The 18,978-nt window shown below is 47.6% G+C and overlaps 1 protein-coding gene across 1 annotated transcript in view; it reads left to right on the top strand.

Moving 5' to 3' along the window:
- The window catches only part of LOC140395221 (cysteine dioxygenase type 1-like), a 47,788-nt gene extending 29,416 nt beyond the window's left edge, over window positions 1-18,372 (top strand). Inside the window, exons 3-5 of the mRNA XM_072482766.1 lie at window positions 7,011-7,171; window positions 8,722-8,891; window positions 17,307-18,372. Coding sequence (XP_072338867.1) covers window positions 7,011-7,171; window positions 8,722-8,891; window positions 17,307-17,336 — 361 coding nt within the window. The 3' untranslated portion in view covers window positions 17,337-18,372. The remainder of the gene's footprint in view (window positions 1-7,010; window positions 7,172-8,721; window positions 8,892-17,306) is intronic.
- Window positions 18,373-18,978: the final 606 nt, after the last annotated feature.

Genomic DNA, 18,978 nt, shown 5'->3' with positions numbered 1-18,978 from the left:
CCCCCCCCACCCCCCCCCCCCCCCCCCACCCCCCCCCCCCCCCGCTAGATCCCCCACTAGCGTAGTTACACCCCCCATGTTGCTCCCAGAAGTCAGCAAACTCTGGCCGACCTCGGCTTCCCCCCTTGACCTCGGCTCGCACCGTGCGACGCCCCCTCCTTCCTGCTTCCCTATTCCCGCCATAATTATCATAGCGCGGGAACAAAGCCCGCGCTTCCCTTTTGGCCCCGCCCCCAATGGCCAACGCCCCCAACTCCTCCACCTCCCTTCCTCCCCCACAACCTGTGGAAGAGAGAAAAGTTACCGGGTCGCAGGATTAACAACATAAAAATCATCTCTCCCCCCTTTTTCCCCCCTCCTCGCCCCCCATATTTGCCCCACCACTTTGTCTCAAACGTTCTTTTTTAATAACCCACTCATTCCAATTTCTCTTCAACAATAAATGTCCACGCCTCGTCCGCCGTTTCAAAGTAGTGGTGCTTCCCTTGATATGTGACCCACAGTCTTGCCGGCTGCAGCATTCCAAATTTGATCTTTTTATGAAGCACCACCTTGGCCCGATTAAAGCTCGCCCTCCTTCTCGCCACCTCCGCACTCCAGTCTTGATATACGCGGATCACCGCGTTCTCCCATCTACTGCTCCGAGTTTTCTTTGCCCATCTTAGGACCATCTCTCTGTCCTTAAAACGGAGGAATCTCACCACTATGGCTCGAGGAATTTCTCCAGCCCTCGGTCTTCGCGCCATAACTCGATAGGCTCCCTCCACCTCCAGCGGACCCGTCGGGGCCTCCGATCCCATCAACGAGTGCAGCATCGTGCTCACATATGCCCCGACGTCCGCCCCTTCTGCACCTTCAGGAAGACCAAGAATCCTTAAATTCTTCCTCCTCGCATTATTCTCCAGCACCTCCAGCCTTTCCACGCATCATTTATGGTGTGCCTCGTGCATCTCCGTCTTCACCACCAGGCCCTGTATATCGTCCTCGTTCTCGGCAGCCTTTGCCTTCACGACTTGAAGCTCCCGCTCCTGGGTCTTTTGCTCATCTTTTAGCCCTTCAATCGCCTGTAATATCGGGGCCAACAGCTCCTTCTTCATCGCCTTTTAAGCTCTTCCACGCAGCGTTTCAAAAACTCGTGTTGTTCAGGGCCCCATATTAAACTGCCACCTTCCGACGCCATCTTGGTTTTTGCTTGCCTTCCTTGCCGCTGCTCTAAAGGATCCACCGCAATCCGGCCACTTTCCTCTCCTTTTTCCATCCGTATCCAGGGGGGATTCCCTTCTGGTTTACCGCACAGTGCTTTTAGCCGTTAAAATTGCCGTTGGGGCTCTTATTAAGAGCCCAAAAGTCCGTTCCACCGGGAGCTGCCGAAACGTGCGACTTAGCTGGTCATCGCCGCACCCGGAAGTCCTTTGTTTGGCTCTTGTTCCACACTGTTACCAATCACTGTGTCAATGTACTCTTGTTGATTATTCTTTTTGTCTACTGTGTCTGTTGCCTTGGCTGCAGAAAAATACTTTTCACTGTACTTCGGTACCTGTGACAATCATTACCACTGTGGGTCTTCTCTGTTAACAATATTACTGTAACACCAGCTTTCTCTAGAAAGAGATGGCTGGTGTTTTTACAGTGGGAAGTCACATGATCAATTGTCAGTGAAATAGGAGATACAAGGGCAATGTCTAATCTAATTGGAACACATGGTGATTGATTCCCATTATAGAAAAGAACTTGGTTTATATGATTGCCATGAATGATATGAACCCAGAGAACGAAATGAAACTCTTGTGAAGCCAACCTGATAAGTTAACCATTGTTGCTTTGTTTTCAAAGGCAAATTGGACCCGAGTTCATAACTGTTGTGCAATAGTAGTCAAAACATCTCAGTCAAGCGATTAAATAAATTCTGTATTTCTCCTGAAACATCCTGACTTGGGGCCAACCAACTTTGGACGAACAAAACCTTTTTTTTCTCTCCCTTTTTAAATTACCTAATGCATCAGTTGTTTCCATCATGACATGGAAATCTTTTAATGTCATACGTATTTTGATTTGCATTGTTCTGGGAACACCGCTAAACCTCAAGCCTACAAGGCTGCACGCGTTCTAGCTCAATTATGTCTGGCAATTATTTGAAATATTAACAGATTTCACCAGATTGTGCCCATCACAATCATCAACCCTTTCCTTCTCCAAATGCCCTCCCTTTTCACTAACTGACCAAGGATGTGAGCTGTTTATATGAGATAAAAGAATTACAGAGATGCCAGTAAAAAAGATTGATAATGAGAAGATGGAATAATGAGGATGGATGATAAAACGGTTTTTTAGAGGTCAGTTTTAAGCGATTTTCAGGGGGGAAATGTAGAAACTATAGGAGTGCATTCAACTCCTCAAGCTTTTTCCATCGTTCAATTCAATCATGGCTGTATCTCAATTCTGCCGATATACCTTCGTTCCATTACATTACCTATGCCTAATAAAAATCTATATTAATCTCAGTTATGAAATTTCCAATTACTGCAGAGTGGAATTTGGAGCAGATTCAAAGTTGGTTCAAGTATATGTTTATGCACAATTAGCCCTACTCTCATTCAACTAATTGAACTACTGGCATGGGCATGTTAATCACCTACACATGATTAATGGCCATAATATTTCTAAGGGGAGGTGGAAAGGATACAAGTGAGGCTTAAATCAAGAACTTGGCAAACCCAGGGATATGGAGGCCCTTCCATTTGCATCTTCTTAAAATCGAGGCGAAATATCAAAATGGACTTGCTTCTCCATTAACCATTATTGGAAGGCTCAATATTTCAATGTCACATGCATTATTGAGAGACGAGGGCGTGTGTTTACAATGGCAACTCATATTATCAATCACGGAGTGGGTGGTTCAAGGACAGTGCATTCTACTTGGAATTCCTTCATCGAAAATCACATGTTTTATATGATTGTTGTGAGAGAAGTAGTCCCACAAAGCAGACTAACTGAGAGCCAGCCAGGTGAGTCAGTTGACCCTGATTTCTTTGTTTTCCATCTGAAAAGCAAATTCCACCTGAATTTGTTGACATCTATTCTACAGCCATTGTCATGGTGCAAAGCTAACTGAAGCATCTGTCAAATACAGGGATACATGTACCCATTTCTAAATTCAATTGGATGTCCTGAAACATGGTGACCTGATTCCATACCAATTCCCAGGATAAAGCAAACTGATGCTTCCATAGAATCCATATAGTGCAGAAGGAGGCCATTCAGCCCATTGAGTCTGCACGGATCCTCCGAAGGAGCACACAACCCATTCCACTGCCCACTTCCCATAACACTGCATTGATCATAGCCAATCCACCTAACCTGCATATCTTTGGACTGTGGGAGGAAACCGGAGCACCCGGAGGAAATCCACGCAGACACAGGGAAAACGTGCAAACTCCACATAGTCACCCAAGGCTGGAATTGAACCCAGGTCCCTGGTGCTAGAGGCAGCAGTGCTAACCACTGTGCCACCCGGTGTTGTGCCCTTCACAATGTATTGTATCCTCAAAGGTATATCTTCCCTGAATTTTGGCCCTTCTGTCCAGGAGACGCTTTGTTTTCTTCCAGGCAATTACCAGTAGACGTAGGTGTATAAATTAATCAAAATTCAAAATCCTTCAAAAAAAAATGTTGACTTGCATGCCGATTATGAGAGTGAAATCTGGGGCAGCACGGTGGCACAGTGGTTAGCACTGCTGTCTCACAGCACCGAGGACCCAGGTTCGATCCCAACCCCGGGTCACCCGTCCATTCTCACCGTGTTTGCGTGGGCCTCACCCCCACAATCCAGATGTGCAGGGTAGGTGGATTGGCCATGCTAAATTGCCCCTGAATTGGAAAAAATAATTGGGTACTCTTTTTGTGATTTACGGTAATTTTTAGAAAGTCATATTTATTGCCCTTCTATAGTTGCTTTGAGAAAGAGATGATGGATCGTCTCCTTGAGCTGCGACAGTCCTTGTAGTGAATGTTCCTACAGTAGGGGAGGGAAAACAGTGACCGAGAAAACTATTTTTAATTTAACTAGAACACTAGGGGCAGCACGGTAGCATTGTGGATAGCACAATTGCTTCACAGCTCCAGGGTCCCAGGTTCGATTCCGGCTTGGGCCACTGTCTGTGCGGAGTCTGCATATCCTCCCCGTGTGTGCGTGGGTTTCCTCCGGGGGCTCCGGTTTCCTCCCACAGTCCAAAGATGTGCAGGTTAGGTGGATTGGCCATGGTAAATTGCCCTTAGTGTCCAAAATTGCCCTTCGTGTTGGGTGGGGTTGCTGGGTTGTGGGGATGGGGTGGAGGTGTTGACCTTGGGTAGGGTGCTCTTTCCAAGAGCCGGTGCAGACTCGATGGGCCGAATGGCCTCCTTCTGCACTGTAAATTCTATGATGAAATTTTTAATGTTTAAAAAAAAAAAAAAAGTCTCAAGGAGCTTCACAGATGGTGAGTCAATAAGGGAGAAATTAGGAGAGACGATGCAAGTTAGGTCAGAAATTAGTTTCAGCTCCAGAATCGGGAGCAGGAATAGGTTCTGTTGCCTGGTCTCTTTTTACTGAAAAGATTGTGGCTGACTTTCAACTGAGTTCCACTTTCTTGTCTGCCCCCCATTATCACTTAAAACTTGAAAAATCTTATCAATCTTGGCCTCCAATATACACAGTCTGCAAATCCACAGTGTGGAGATGGTGGCGTTGCGGTATTGTCACTGGACTAGCAATCCAAAAACTAAGGTGGGGACCTGTGTTCAAATCCCACCTGGCCGATGGTGGAATTTGAATGCAATAAATACCTGGAATTAAAAGTCCTGAAACCATTCTGGGTTGTTGTAAAAACACATCTGGTTCACTAAAGTCTTTAGGCAAGGAAATCTGTTCTCCTTACCTGGTCTGGCCTATATGTGACTCCCAATTCAACAGCAATGTGATTGACTCCTAATTGCAGTCTGAAATGGCCAAGCAAGCTGCTCTGCTCAAGGGCATTTGGCCTAGCCGGTGACATTCATATCCCCTAAATTAATACTTTTTTAAAAAGCTCTGAGGTAGGGATTTCGAGTGAAGAAGTGTGTTCCCAACTTGGTGCTAAATGATCATGATGCGACCATCAGTTCACTCGAAGATACGTGGAGAAGTAAACCGTGGTTTTAATCAGCTTAGAACTGAGCCTGCCTGTGACCGTGCGGCCCCGCAGGTCAGCAGCTCTTATACTTCCTGTAAAGGGGGTGGAGCCATGGGCGGAGTCCGTACATGCCCCAACATATTCCCTGTGGGTGAAGCCACATAATGGCCCATAGGTAGAGCCCACAGGGTTAATAACATAACACAGTGCACTGGTGAATTATCAGTAATTATACATTCACTACAGATCAATCACTTAGCCTGAGACTATAACCTAGTTCTACACTCCCAGCCACTTGCAGTGCCGAGAAACACATGGGTGTTCAATGCCCCTCGCTTTGAATAAGGGGCCTGAACTGGGAACAAGCTCTGCTTGCCAGAACTCCCCGTTGTAGCAAGAGATCGGGATGCTATTTTTAAATGGTGTCCCGATCTTCGAGGCCCACAGTGGGCAACCCCAGCCCAATCGGGGATCTAAGCTATGATCCCTGGCAGCTCCCCAGAGCGTGTAAATCTTCCAGCACTCCTTTGTGGAGTCCTTTTGGCTAATGCTCTCCCAGGCCCTGATGCAAGCCTTTGGCCTCTCTGGCCTGATCTCCATCTCTCTCTGCACCCACCAGCCCTCCCGACCTCTGGTCCCCCTCAGCACTCCTGATCCATACACATTCTTTTGTTTCAGATAAAAATCCAGTTCCTTCCAAGTTCCGACCACCCTTTGGGTGAAAAAATATTTCCTCCCATCACTTTTACTCTGTTTGCTCATTATTTTGAATCTGTTGCCCTCTAGTTTTCGATGCATTGTTAGGCGAGAACAGCTTCTCATTATTTGCCCTGTCCATACCCCTCAGGATGTTGAATACCTCTATCAAGTCTCCTCCTAGCGTTCATTTCCCCAGAGAAAGCAGTCCCAACATCTCCAATCTAGTCTCAGCTACAGTTCTTTATCCCTAGAATCATTTTTGTGAATCTTTCCAATCCCTTCACGTGACTGGTGTCCATCCAACTTTGAGGAATTGTTATAACCTGCACAAGACCTACAGGGTAGAAGCAATTAGCTTTCCCATGAGCCTCGTTGAGTTCAAGCTCCCCCACTGAGGGGCATGGAGCCCTTGGGACTCTAATAACCTGTAATATAAAGTTCGGCCAAGTTTGGAACCAATAACACGGAGACCCGGCTGGGATCTGAAGAGTATTGTACGTACTTGTACCTCGTAATAAATCTAATTTCTCTTATCCACTTCCCTCAGACTCGCCTGTGGTCACTAAAGGAATCCATGTACATCTTCCCCTAGTGTGCTAAATGCTCTTTTTTTTTTTTTGACATGGCTTTCATTTGCTTTGATTTCCATTACTACAGGAACACAGCTAAACTACTAGCTCTCAAGACTCCAAAACTATCTCCCTGCATGTTCTGATCGCTACTGTGGAATTGATGTAAAATTCAGATGTCTTCAGTGCCATTCACAATGTGTTGCATACTTTTGAGCACCATTTTCTCCCTTCTCTGCTGGAAAACAGTGTCAGCAGGCTTTTACAATATGGGGGCTGTAATGATAGTCTCACCAAACATACACTAGTCATTCCAGATTCACTGGGTAACAATAGGTGCAAGTACCTGACTAAAGTTTAGCCCAAAGTCACTATATAGCAAGCTCACCGCTCATTTTGGCTTTGATCAGCACAAACATTTGTACCGAATGAGAGTCGGCGCTACCACGGGCACTAGCTCTCTTGCATTTGGGGAGCTCCTTGTTTTCATACACAAGCATCTCGGATAAAACTAGGGTTCTCAGATCTGTGCTTTATCAACTCTCTTTAATTTACCATTTGTGTTGAGTATCTTTTTCATTTGGTTACTCCACAGCAGTATCCATGACCACTCCAATTCTCATTGCTTCCTGAAGCTACTACAGGGGCAGCTGAAAGAAACTCTGTTTAATTGGCCAGATGGTGATCACCAGAATGAGGAACTGACCAGGAAATGGGAGAAAACCTTTCATGAAAATGAGTGCACCTACATCAATGGTAAGGTCATTTTAAGTAGAATCAAAGCTGCTGTATACTAGAAATAAACGTTCTTGCTACTTGACAGTGTTCGATTGCATTGGTCTAGGTGTGTGTGGGGTATAGGAACTCCCAAAGGAAAACTCATGTAATGCATTTGTTTGCTGCAATGTAACTATAGCAGTGATCAACAATACTTATAAAACATTGAAATGCAAAGATTGCATAATAAACTACATAGTTAAATGAAACTAAACATCAACAATTGTTCCAAATAAATCCTTATAAATGTATTACAACTTTGGGCAGCACGTTGGCGCAGTGGTTAGCACTGCTGCCTCATGGTGCCGAGGTCCCAGGGTCGATCTCGGCTCTGTGACACTGGCCGTGTGGAGTTTGCACATTCTCCCCGTGTTTGCGTGGATTTCACCACCCAAAAATGTGCATGGTAGGTGGATTGGCCACACTAAATTGCCCTTTTTAATTTGAAAAAATGAATTGGGCACTCTTAAATTTAAAATTGGTCTGGGTTTTAAGATGGTTTGACCTGTTAATTACATTGGAACATTAAAGCTTTACTCTAACGGGCATTTTTAAGCTGTTATTCTAAATCTGTAGCCAATGACTGTATTGGGTTCTGCAAGTAAAAGCACTTTGGAAACCATGTTTGCAGAAAGCACTCTTTAAAGCTCTTGAGGTTTTTAAGGTAGAGAAATTGCGATTTCAACCCGAAGGCCACCTTGCAGAATTCCGCGTAGGTTGAAAGCAGGAGAGGAATGTTGAGCTGTATAGTCAGGTCTCACCGACAACTATAGGAGATCCTGGAATGAGTCTTCATTTTGATTTGGCAAAGATGTAGGGAGGAAGAACTGAATTTGAGTGCAGCCAATAAGAAAGAATGAAGGATAACATTTCAGAGGATAAATAACTGGAATTGGATGAAGGATAACATATCAGAGGATAAATAACTGGAATTGGATGAAGGATTCTCATGTTTGACTAATTTCCAGCTGTAAAGTTTGCCCTTTTTTTGGGGGGCTTTAAAAGCCCTCAAAGCAAAGAACTTGCATTTATAAACAGCTTTATCATGACCACAGCACATTCCAGAAGTGCATTACAATCAATAGATTACTTTTGAACTGTATTTCCTGTCATCATGTGAGAAAAATGTGTACAGGTTTCACAAATAATAAATAAATGAATGACCATACTGAATGAGAAATAGTGGCCTGGATGCACAGTTCAATTTTTGTTTTTCTGTTCTGACCTGACTAAAAGTATCAGATCCATTTGTCAGTGAGTGGCGAATGATGAACAACACCAGGTCAACAGAGGTGCTGTGAACTGTTTTGGAGAGGAAAAATTGTAGTCCGAAGTTTGTACATGTGATCACTATTTCAGTCAACTCTGATGTTCCTTTCAATGGAACAGTTGGCTGATGCTCATGATTTAATGATGATGCCATGTGCATGAGGTGCCAAAGGGCAGCCTATGCCTGTACGGAGAGAAAACAAATTGGCAAGTTTACTCCAATGAACTAACTGATGCATACTCCCTCCCTCAAACCACAGATACCATTGGCCTGCACCGTGTGGAAAATGTGAGTCACACAGAATCTGCCGTCAGCCTTCACCTGTACAGTCCACCATTCGATAGTTGTCATTGTTTTGACGAAAGAACAGGACACAAGAACCAAGTCAAAATGACTTTCTGGAGCAGATTTGGTGAAAAAAATCCTCTTGTAAGTGGCGAAGAAAGGCATTGGATAATAGCTGTGGGGTACAATGCTTGAGATTCTCAACACCCCTGAACTTTGGCAATAGAGGTCCAATATTATGACATGGCAGTCGCAATTGGGATTTCATTCTGTCCTAGATCTCTTTTTTTTGTTTGGAAATGTGGTATAATCAGCACATGAATATCTCCTTGGCAACCCAGTGGATTAATACATTACCCACTGTGACACTTCAGTTGGGCAGAAACAAAAAGGTGCCCACGTTCAACCCCTAGACTGTTACACTGCCAAGGCAGTGGTATATGTCCTAAATTTGTTCTGAACACCCTGAATATAGGAGAGGAAAATCTGACCATGGTTCCACTCCCAATCATTATCCATGTCAATGAAGACAGGATAAGGCATATCTGTGATGTCCTCCAGGCTTTCAAAGTCTGTTGATATTCACTCTCTAAGCTACTTGGACAAACTGTCAGAAGATGATGTGCACCTGTGAAACCACACTCCAGCAAAAGTCAGCACATTCAGGAAAGGAGGGAAAATATTTGGAGCACATGTTTTGTGGAAAATAACCTAGCTGCCAGTGAATGTCTTGTCATGTTTCCACGTGTCCACCTTTCTTTCTACTGTGCCCATCTGATTTTTGTTTTCTATCACTGTGGGCAGCTCCCTGAAGGGCACAGGAAAAACCAGTCACCCGGGTGGCATTATAAAGGTGCCTCGTGGAGATACTGTATGCCATGGTACAAAACATTAGCTTTAAACGTCAGTGCAATATTCCTTTGCTACAATGTATTTGTTCTTCGTAACACTGCATTGGTGGTTTATTGCACAATGCATTGATACTTCCAATCTATATTTACTCCATGCCCCTGTGCAGTGGCCTGTCCACATTCAGCTATTTATGAATTCAATTTATTTCTGTTTTTTTCCTCCTAGATACACAATCAAATGTTAAGATAATTTTGAAGGAGCCACCTGTCACCAAGTTATCAAAAGGAAATGCAATCACATAATGTATTTAAATGCAGAGAATTAGAATCCATCCTAATGGAATCTGAGTTTCTTGCTTCTGAAGACTAGCAGCAACAGCATGGACATAGCCAAAGGAGAATTTCTTGGGCAGAGCTAACTTTCAAGAGCTGGAGCACACAGTAACACAGTTACAGGGTGAACGCAACCACTTGGGATTCAGTGTAATTAGGTGACATACTAAGTTGCATGTTTCGATGCAGCTGCAGCACAACATCATGGATATGACCTTTGGCTGTATCACATCTATCAGTAGAGAAACATTCTTGGGTATAGCACACAGTAGTGGAGAAAGTATAGGCTACAAGAGATTTTCTTTGCAAATGGAGAGGATCTTAGTAGTATGATCATATGGGTCACTATTGTATAATGCCTGGGAGGGATACAATCATATGGGACATTTAATGTGTATCGCAGACTTTTTGTAAGGGATTCATATACTGTAGTTCAGCAGAAGGGTTGCAGTGTAGCTGAAAAGTGTACAGACGCGGAGTACAGTTCAGCTGGGGGTCTGTTGGCTAGATAACTGGTTTGTGATGTGGAACGAGACCAACAATGCGGGTTCAATTCCAGTACTTGCTGAGGTTCTCCATGAATGCCTCACTTTCTCAACCTTGCCCCTCACCTTTTTAAAAAAAAATAAAAAAAATATATATATATATATATCTTTATTCAAATTTTCAACAGATTTTCAACAAACCCCCCCCCCCCACAGAAAAAAGAAATAAGAACACAACCCGCAAGAATTATACATAGAATTTCCCCAAACTACAATAACCCCCCCCTATAACAATAAAAACACAAATAGGGAAACATGCCACACCCAAAAGAACCCCCCCCCCCCCCCCCCCCCGGGTTGCTGCTGCTGCTGACCTCCCCCTAACGCTCCACGAGAAAGTATGGGAACGGTTGCCACCGCCTGAAGAACCCTTGCACAGACCCTCGCAAGGCAAACTTTATCCTCTCCAGCTTGATGAACCCTGCCATGTCATTAATCCAGGCTTCCACACTAGGGGGCTTTGCATCCTTCCACAGTAACAAAATCCTCCGCCGGGCTACCAGGGATGCAAAGGTCAGAATACCGGCCTCTTTCGCCTCCTGCACTCCCGTCTCGTCCGATACCCCAAATAATGCTACCCCCCCCCCCCCAGCTCGGCTTGACCCGGGCGTTCACCACCTTGGACATAATCCTCACAAAGCCCCTCCAAAACCCATCCAGCGCCGGGCACATCCAGAACATATGGGCGTGATTTGCTGGGCTCCCCGAGCATCTCACACATCTGTCCTCCACCCCAAAGAACCTACTCCACCTCGCCCCTGTCATATGCGCTCTGTGAACAACTTTAAACTGTATCAAATTAACCCTACTCAGGGCATCAGCTCACAGACTCTCATTTATCTCCTCCACGAGCTCCTCCTCCCATTTGCCCTTTAGCTCCTCCACCGAGGTCTCCTACTCTTCTTGCAGCTCCTGGTAAATCACAGAGACCTTGCCTTCTCCAACCCATACCCCCAAGATCGCCCTGTCTTGAATCCTGTGTGCTGGAAGCAGCGGGAATTCCCTCACCTGCCGTTTCACAAATGCCCTCACCTGCATATACCTAAAAGCGTTTCCCGGGGGTAGCCTAAATTTCTCCTCCAGCACCCCTAGGCTCGCAAACGTCCCATCAATGAACAGGTCCCCCATTCTTTTAATCCCTGCTCGATGCCAGCTCAGAAACCCCCCCATCCATCCTTCCCGGGACGAACCGAGACCCCCACCTCACCCCTATGATGCCTCCACTGCCCCCAAATCTTCAGAGTCGCCGCCACCACCGGACTCATGGTGTACTTTGACGGCGGGAGCGGCAACAGTGCCGTCACCAGCGCCCTCAGACTCGTGCCCACACAGGACGCCATCTCTAGCCTTTTCCATGCCGCCCCCTCCCCTTCCATTACCCACTTCTGGATCATCGGCACATTAGCTGCCCAGTAGTAGCCACATAGATTCGGCAATGCCAGCCCTCCTCTGTCCCTGCTATGCTCCTGGAAAACCCTTTTTACCCTCGGGGTCTTATTCGCCCACACGAATCCCATGATGCTCCTGCTTACCAGTTTAAAAAAGGCCTTGGGGATCAGAATGGGAAGGCACTGAAATACAAAGAGAAACCTCGGGAGGACCGTCATTTTAACCGACTGCACCCTACCCGCCAGTGAGAGTGGCAACATATCCCATCTTTTAAAATCCTCCTCCATCTGCTCCACCAACTGCGTCAAATTGAGCTTGTGCAGGGCCCCCCAACTCCTAGCTACCTGGTACCCTAGGTACCGAAAGCTCCTTTCCGCCCTCTTCAGCGGGAGCTCGTCTATCCCCCTTCCCTGGTCCTCTGGATGCACCACAAAGAGCTCACTCTTCCCCACGTTAAGTTTATACCCCGAAAAGTCCCCAAACTCCCGAAGGATCCGCATGACCGCCGCCATCCCCTCCACTGGATCCGCAACATAAAACAACAGGTCATCGGCATACAGCAACAGCCGGTGTTCCCCCCCCCCCGAACTAAACCCCTCCAGTTCCTGGACTCCCTCAATGCCATGTGCAAACAACAAGAGGGACAGGGGACACCCCTGCCTTGTCCCCCGGTACAGCTGAAAGTACTCCGACCTCCGCCAGTTTGTAGCCACACTCGCCACTGGGGCTTTATAGCCTAACCCAACTGATGAACCCCTCCCCGAACCCAAACCTCCGCAGCACCTCCCAAAGATACTCCCACTCCATCCTTTCGAAGGTCTTCTCTGCGTCCATAGCCGCCACTGCCCTCCGCTTCCCCCTCCACCGAAGGCATCATAATTACATTGAGGAGCCTCCGCACATTGGTGTTCAGCTGCCTACCCTTCACAAATCCCGTCTGGTCCTCTTGAATCACCCCCGGGACACAGTCCTCAATTCTCGGGGCCAGAACCTTCGCCAGCAACTTCGCGTCGACATATGAGGAGCGAGATCGGCCTGTACGATCCACACTGTAATGGGTCCTTGTCGTGCTTCAAGGCCAAAGAGATCAGCACCCTGGACATTGTCGGGGGCAAGGCCCCCCTCCCTCGCCTCATTGAAAGTCCTCACCAGCAGCGGGCCCAGCAGGTCCACGTACTTCCTAAAAAATTCTACCGGGAACCCATCCGGCCCCGGGGCCTTCCCTGCCTGCATTCTCCCTAGTCCCTTAACCAGCTCCTCCAGCCCAATCGGTGCCCCAAGCCCAACCACCTGCTGTTCCTCCACCCTCGGGAACCTCAGCTGATCTAGAAATTGGCGCATCCCCCCCTCCCCGTCGGGGGCTCCTATACAGCTCCTCATAGAAGTCCCTGAATGCCTTGTTTATTCCCACCACATTCCGCACAGTGTTTCCCCCTTTATCCCTAACTCCACCAATCTCCCTCGCTGCCTCCCTCTTCCAAAGCTGATGTACCAGCATCCGACTCGCCTTCTCCTCATACGCCTCCCCCTGCGCTTTCCTCCACTGCGCCTCTGCTTTCCCAGTAGTCAGCAAGTCGAATTCCGTCTGGAGGTTCCGTCGCTCCCTAAGTATTCCCTCCTCCGGGGCCTCAGCATATTTCCTGTCCATCCTTAATATATCCCCCACCAGTCTCTCCCTCTCTCGCTCTCTCTCTCTCTCTTCTCCCTATGGGCCCTAATGGAGATTAGCTCTCCCCTGACCACCGCCTTCTACGCCTCCCAGATTACCCCCACCTGCACCTCCCCATTGTCATTGGCCTCTAAGTATTTTTCGATACACCCCCGAAACCGCCTGCACACCTCTTCATCCGCCAACAGTCCCACATCGAGGCGCCACAGCGGGCGCTGGTCCCTTTCCTCCCCCAGCTCCAGCTCTACCCAATGCGAGGCAAGATCTGAAATGGCTATGGCCGAATATTCCGTGCCCTCCACTCTTGGGATTATCGCCCTACTGACAATGAAAAAATCTATCCGGGAGTAGGCTTTATGGACGTGGAAAAAAAAAAAGGAAAATTCCCTGACCACAGGCCTGGCAAACCGCCATGGATCCACTCTTTCCCCCCCCCCCCCCCCCCCAAAATCCGGTCCATAAACCCCCTAAGCGCCTTGGCTACAGTAGGCCTCTTACCCATCCTGGACCTAGAACGGTCCAGTAATGGGTCCAGCACCGTGTTGATGTCGTCGTTCCCCCCCTCCCTCCAAATCCGGAATCCGACCCAACATGCGCTTCATAAATCTGGCATCATCCCAATTCGGGGCATATACGTTCACCAATACCACCCGCACCCCCTGCAACCTACCACTCACCATCCCGTACCAACCTCCATTATCTGCCACAATGTTCAGCGCCTCAAATGATACCCGCTTCCCCACCAAAATCGCCACCCCTCTATTCGCGTCCAAACCCTAGTGAAAGACCTGCCCTACCCACCCCTTTCTCAGCCGAACCTGATCTGCCACTTTCAAATGCATCTCCTGGAGCATAACCACATCTGCCTTCAGTCCCTTCAGGTTCGTGAACACCCAGGCCCTCTTGACCGGCCCGTTCAGGCCCCTCACATTCCAAGTTATCAGCCGGATCAGGCCCCCCCCCCCCCCGGGCCGTGCCCGCGCCACCCCGCATCCTCCATTTCCCCCAGGCGGCGGACCCCCGCCCCGACTCCCTCTCCTAGCTCCAGCTCCCCTTTGGCCAATGCAGCAGCAACCCAGTTTCCACCCCACCCCCTCCCCCCAGCTAGATCCTCCTCTAGCTGTTTTGCTCCCCCCATGGCACTCCCGTAAGTCAGCTGACTCCTGCTGACCCCAGCCTCTCCCACCACTCCACCTCCCCATGTCAATCAATGTGTGCTCCTCTCCAGCACTGCCCTTCTCCCCGCCCTACTCTCACCCCCCCCCCCCCCCCCCGGCCCTGCCCCCTTCCTTCCCTAGCGCAGGAGAAAGCCCGCGCTCTCCATCCAAGCCAGCCCCGCCCCTTCTGGCGCAGCTCCCTTTTTTGCGGCCTTGTCTGAACTCTACATCCCCGGCCCTCCAACCCCCCCCCCCCCCCGGGCCCTGTCCTTCCAACACCGACGCCCACATCACACAGCCCCCACATCGAACCATTTCGCCCAACTCCACCCAGCACCAGAGAAAACAGAACAGAACCCCCCTAGGCACCCCCTCCCAGCCAACCCTCCGTTCGAGTCCAACTTTTCAGTTTGGATAACGGTCCACGCCGCCTCCAGCGTCTTGAAGTAGTGGTGCCAATCCTGAAATGTGACCCACAATCGCGCTGGCTGCAGCATCCCAAACTTCACCCCCCGCTTCCGATGTAGAACCACCTTAGCCCGGTTGAAGCCGGCCCTCTTCTTGGCCACCTCCATGCTCCAGTCCTGGTATATTTGGATCTCTGTGTTCTCCCCCTGCTGCTCTGTTCCTTTTTGGCCCACCTCAGGACACACTCACTGTCCACAAAGCGGTGGAAACGCACCATTACCGCCCTTGGCGGCTCGCTGGCCTAGGGCCTCCTCGCCAGGACTCGATGAGCCCCGTCCAGCTCCAGGGGCCTCGGGAAAGCTCCCGCGCCCATCAGCGCATCGAGCATAGTGACCACATATGCCCTGGCATCAGACCCCTCCATTCCCTCCGGGAGACCCAGAATCCAGAGATTCTTCCTCCTCGACCGATTCTCCATGCCCTCAAATATTTCTTGCCACTTCTTGTGCAGCGCCTCCACCTTCACTGCCAGGCCCAAGATCTCATCCTCGTTCTCCGAGGCTTTTTGCCGCACCTCCCGGATCGCCGCCCCTTGGGCCTTCTGGGTCTCCACCAGCTGGTCGATCAACGCCTTCATCGGCTCTAGCAGTTCTGCCTTCAGCTCCGCAAAGCAGCGTTTGAGGAATTCCTGCTGCTCCTGTGACCATAGCGCCCACGCTGCTTGATCTCCACCCGCCGCCATCTTGCTTCTCCTCCCTTGCACTTTTTGCTGCACTAAAATCACTTTCTTGACTGCTCCACTCCTGGTCCAATCCATACAGTGCCGGGGGAACCGTACTGTCACCTTCCCACGCTGGGAACTGTCGAACAATTGCTGTTGGGGCCCCTCAAAAGAGCCCAAAAGTCCGTTTCTGGCGGGAGCTGCCGAACGTGCGACTTAGCTCAGCATAGCCGCAACCGGAAGCCACCTTGCCCCTCACCTGAGGTGTGGTGATTCTCCGGTTAAATCGCCACCAGTCAGTTCTCGCTCTCGCTCTCTCAAAAGGGGAGAGCAGCCTATGGCTCTCAGGCACTATGGTGACTTTAAAAACTGTTTGTTGTATTGTAAGCAGAGACAGAACAAAAGTTGTAGGTGAAATGAAAAATTGTGCTCGACTTGTAACGATATTGTTATGTATTTGCATTAATTCTTATTGGCATTGCTTCTCGGGCTTTTGGCTAAGATGAGCGTGAGGTCCGGTGGTAATACCAGGATCTAGTCTGTCTCTTGTGAGGACCATGAATTTGATTCAATTTGAATTGGTTTTTGGAGCAGACGAGGAGTTGAATTAGGGGTCTGCCCCTGTCCACACGTGAGCTCTGGCTTTTTAACTCTGATAAAGTGATTAAAAAAAATACATTTATAAAAAAAAAAAACTATTATTGGCTCTCGTGAAGCTCTGTTGTATTCACCGGAAGTGACATAAGTCCTAGCAGGGATGAGAGAGAGAAGAACAGCCATGTGAGAATCATAAAATTTACAGTGCAGAAGGCTCTGCATCGGCCCTTGGAAAGAGCACCCTACTTAAGACCACACCTCCATCCTATTCCAGTAACCCCATCTAGCCTTTTTTGGACACAAAGGGCAAGTTATCCTGGTCAATCCAACTAACCTGCACATCTTTGGACTGTGGGAAGAAACTCGGACCACCTGGAGGAAAGCGTTGCAGACTCCGCACAGACCGCGACCCAACCGGGAATTGAACCCTAGACCCTGGAACTGTGAAGCAACTGCTAATCACTGTGCTACCGTGTTGCCAGATAACACACTGTAAATAAAGCTTCTTTGTTTTAAACCCCCATGCTCTCGAATATCACACCAAAGTATCCTAATATTATCCAAAACACAGCAAATACATCATGAAACCAACCAGGAAACGGGCTATTTTAGACATTGTAATGAGACAGGTTAATTAATGCTCTCATATTAATGATTATCAAGGAAAGAGTGATCTTTTAGACTAGGAAAAAGTCCAATGATGTGCAGGTTAGGTGGATTGGCCATGCAAAATTGCTCCTTAGTGTCCAACGGTTAGGTGGGGTTACAGGGATAGGGCGGGGGAGTGGGCGCTGTTTTTGGAGGGTCGATGCAGACTCGATGGGCCGAATAGTCTCCTTTACTGTAGGGATTCTATATCAGTGACCATGTTTCTTTCTATCACTCAAAGGAAACCTCAGCATCAAAAGAAAACAACTGAACCAGACAATGGACCATGGAAACCTGAGAGACATAACACTACTCCCACTGTGAAAACCAAGGCTTCAGCAGAGAGAGACTGAAGAATATTTTTCGGTGAATTGTCTTCCTAGTGAAGATTTTGCTTCTTTAGATGAACGCTTAGCCACCAGATTCTATTTTTGCATGATTTGTAAGCACAAAAAGTTTGAAAATCTTAATTTTAATTTTGATCGAAGAACTGCACCATATCTTTCCACTTCCCTTTTTCATGAGTTCTGTCTGACTCCTGTGTCTACTCATCAGCAGGTAATGAACTACTTCCCCAAGATAGAAGCTGAAGGATTTGGAAGTTTAATTTTGATGCATTCTCTGTTCTGTTTGCCAGGTGCAAGCAGCCAGGGAGATGACATGTTCCACATTTCTTTACTGACCACACATCTTTCTAAGGCCCACCACTGCATCATCCATGAGTATGGAGTGACGGCCTTTTCTCATTCCAGACTATAGACTGAATTATTATTTGCAACATTAATGGGTGGATGGACACTCTTTACATTTATGCATCCAGAAAGAGAAAATGCCATCAGTTTCTTCCATCATGCCACCATCCATCATAAGATTTCAGCCATCCTTTCCAACCAATTCCTAAGAGTTAAGAGGCTAAAAAACATGCCTCTCCAAACACTCATACTATTCTGAATATCCCAGAATATTTTCAAGAATATCAGTCTTGCCTTCCAAACAATGTGATCACCTTTGTTGTCCAAAACTTCACTTGTATCTGCCTGAAGTTGGTTATAAGGAATCAATCACCCTGATATGTTTCCCTGTGTCCTATTTCAGCAGAGTCAATGGTCCGTTTAAAATAAGCAAACTAAAACAGTGGACAAGGGAGCATTGTATCAAACATGTCAAACAATTATCCACTAATATCACAAACGATAATTTCTAGACTCGGTAACTTGATGTCCCGTCGTAAAACTTTACAAAGTTCATGGATTCTCATTGGAACGCGATTGTTTACTAAAAGTGAATAATAAAGTTTATAACTTCTATCAGACTTGTGCTTTTATTATGTAATCTGTGATCTCGTGTGCGGCATGGTAGCACAGTGGTTAGCACTGTTGCTTCACAGCATAGGGTCCTGAGTTTGATTCCCGGCTTGGGTCACTGTCTGTGCGGAATCTGCACATTCTCCCCGTGTCTGCGTGGGTTTCCTCCGGGTGCTCCGGTTTCCTCCCACAAGTCCCGAAAGACATGCCTGTTACATGAATTGGGCATTCTGAATTCTCCTTCAGTGTACCCGAACAGGCGGCGGAGTGTGCCGACTAGGGGATTTTCACAGTAACTTAATTGCAATGTTAATGTAAGCCTACTTGTGACAATAATAACGATTATTATAATTATTACAAGAGTGAAGCAGCTGGGAGGACAGCATGGGATAATGGGACTTATTGGATAGTTGTTTCAAAGAGCTGACACTGATATGATGGGCTCAATGCCCTCCTGTGCTGTAAAGTTTTATGTTGCTTTCTGTAAAGCTTAATGATTCGTAGCATAATTTAAGGGACGTTTTCTGCCAATTGTCAGAAGCTGTTCCAGCGTTATAACCGAACCTGATATCACAACATGTGACTTTACAAGAAAAATGTTATTAAATA

Source organism: Scyliorhinus torazame, chromosome 18 (genome assembly GCF_047496885.1).
Source record: "Scyliorhinus torazame isolate Kashiwa2021f chromosome 18, sScyTor2.1, whole genome shotgun sequence".
NCBI classification, from domain to species: Eukaryota; Metazoa; Chordata; class Chondrichthyes; order Carcharhiniformes; family Scyliorhinidae; genus Scyliorhinus; species Scyliorhinus torazame.
This window is presented reverse-complemented; position numbering and strand designations above follow the sequence as displayed.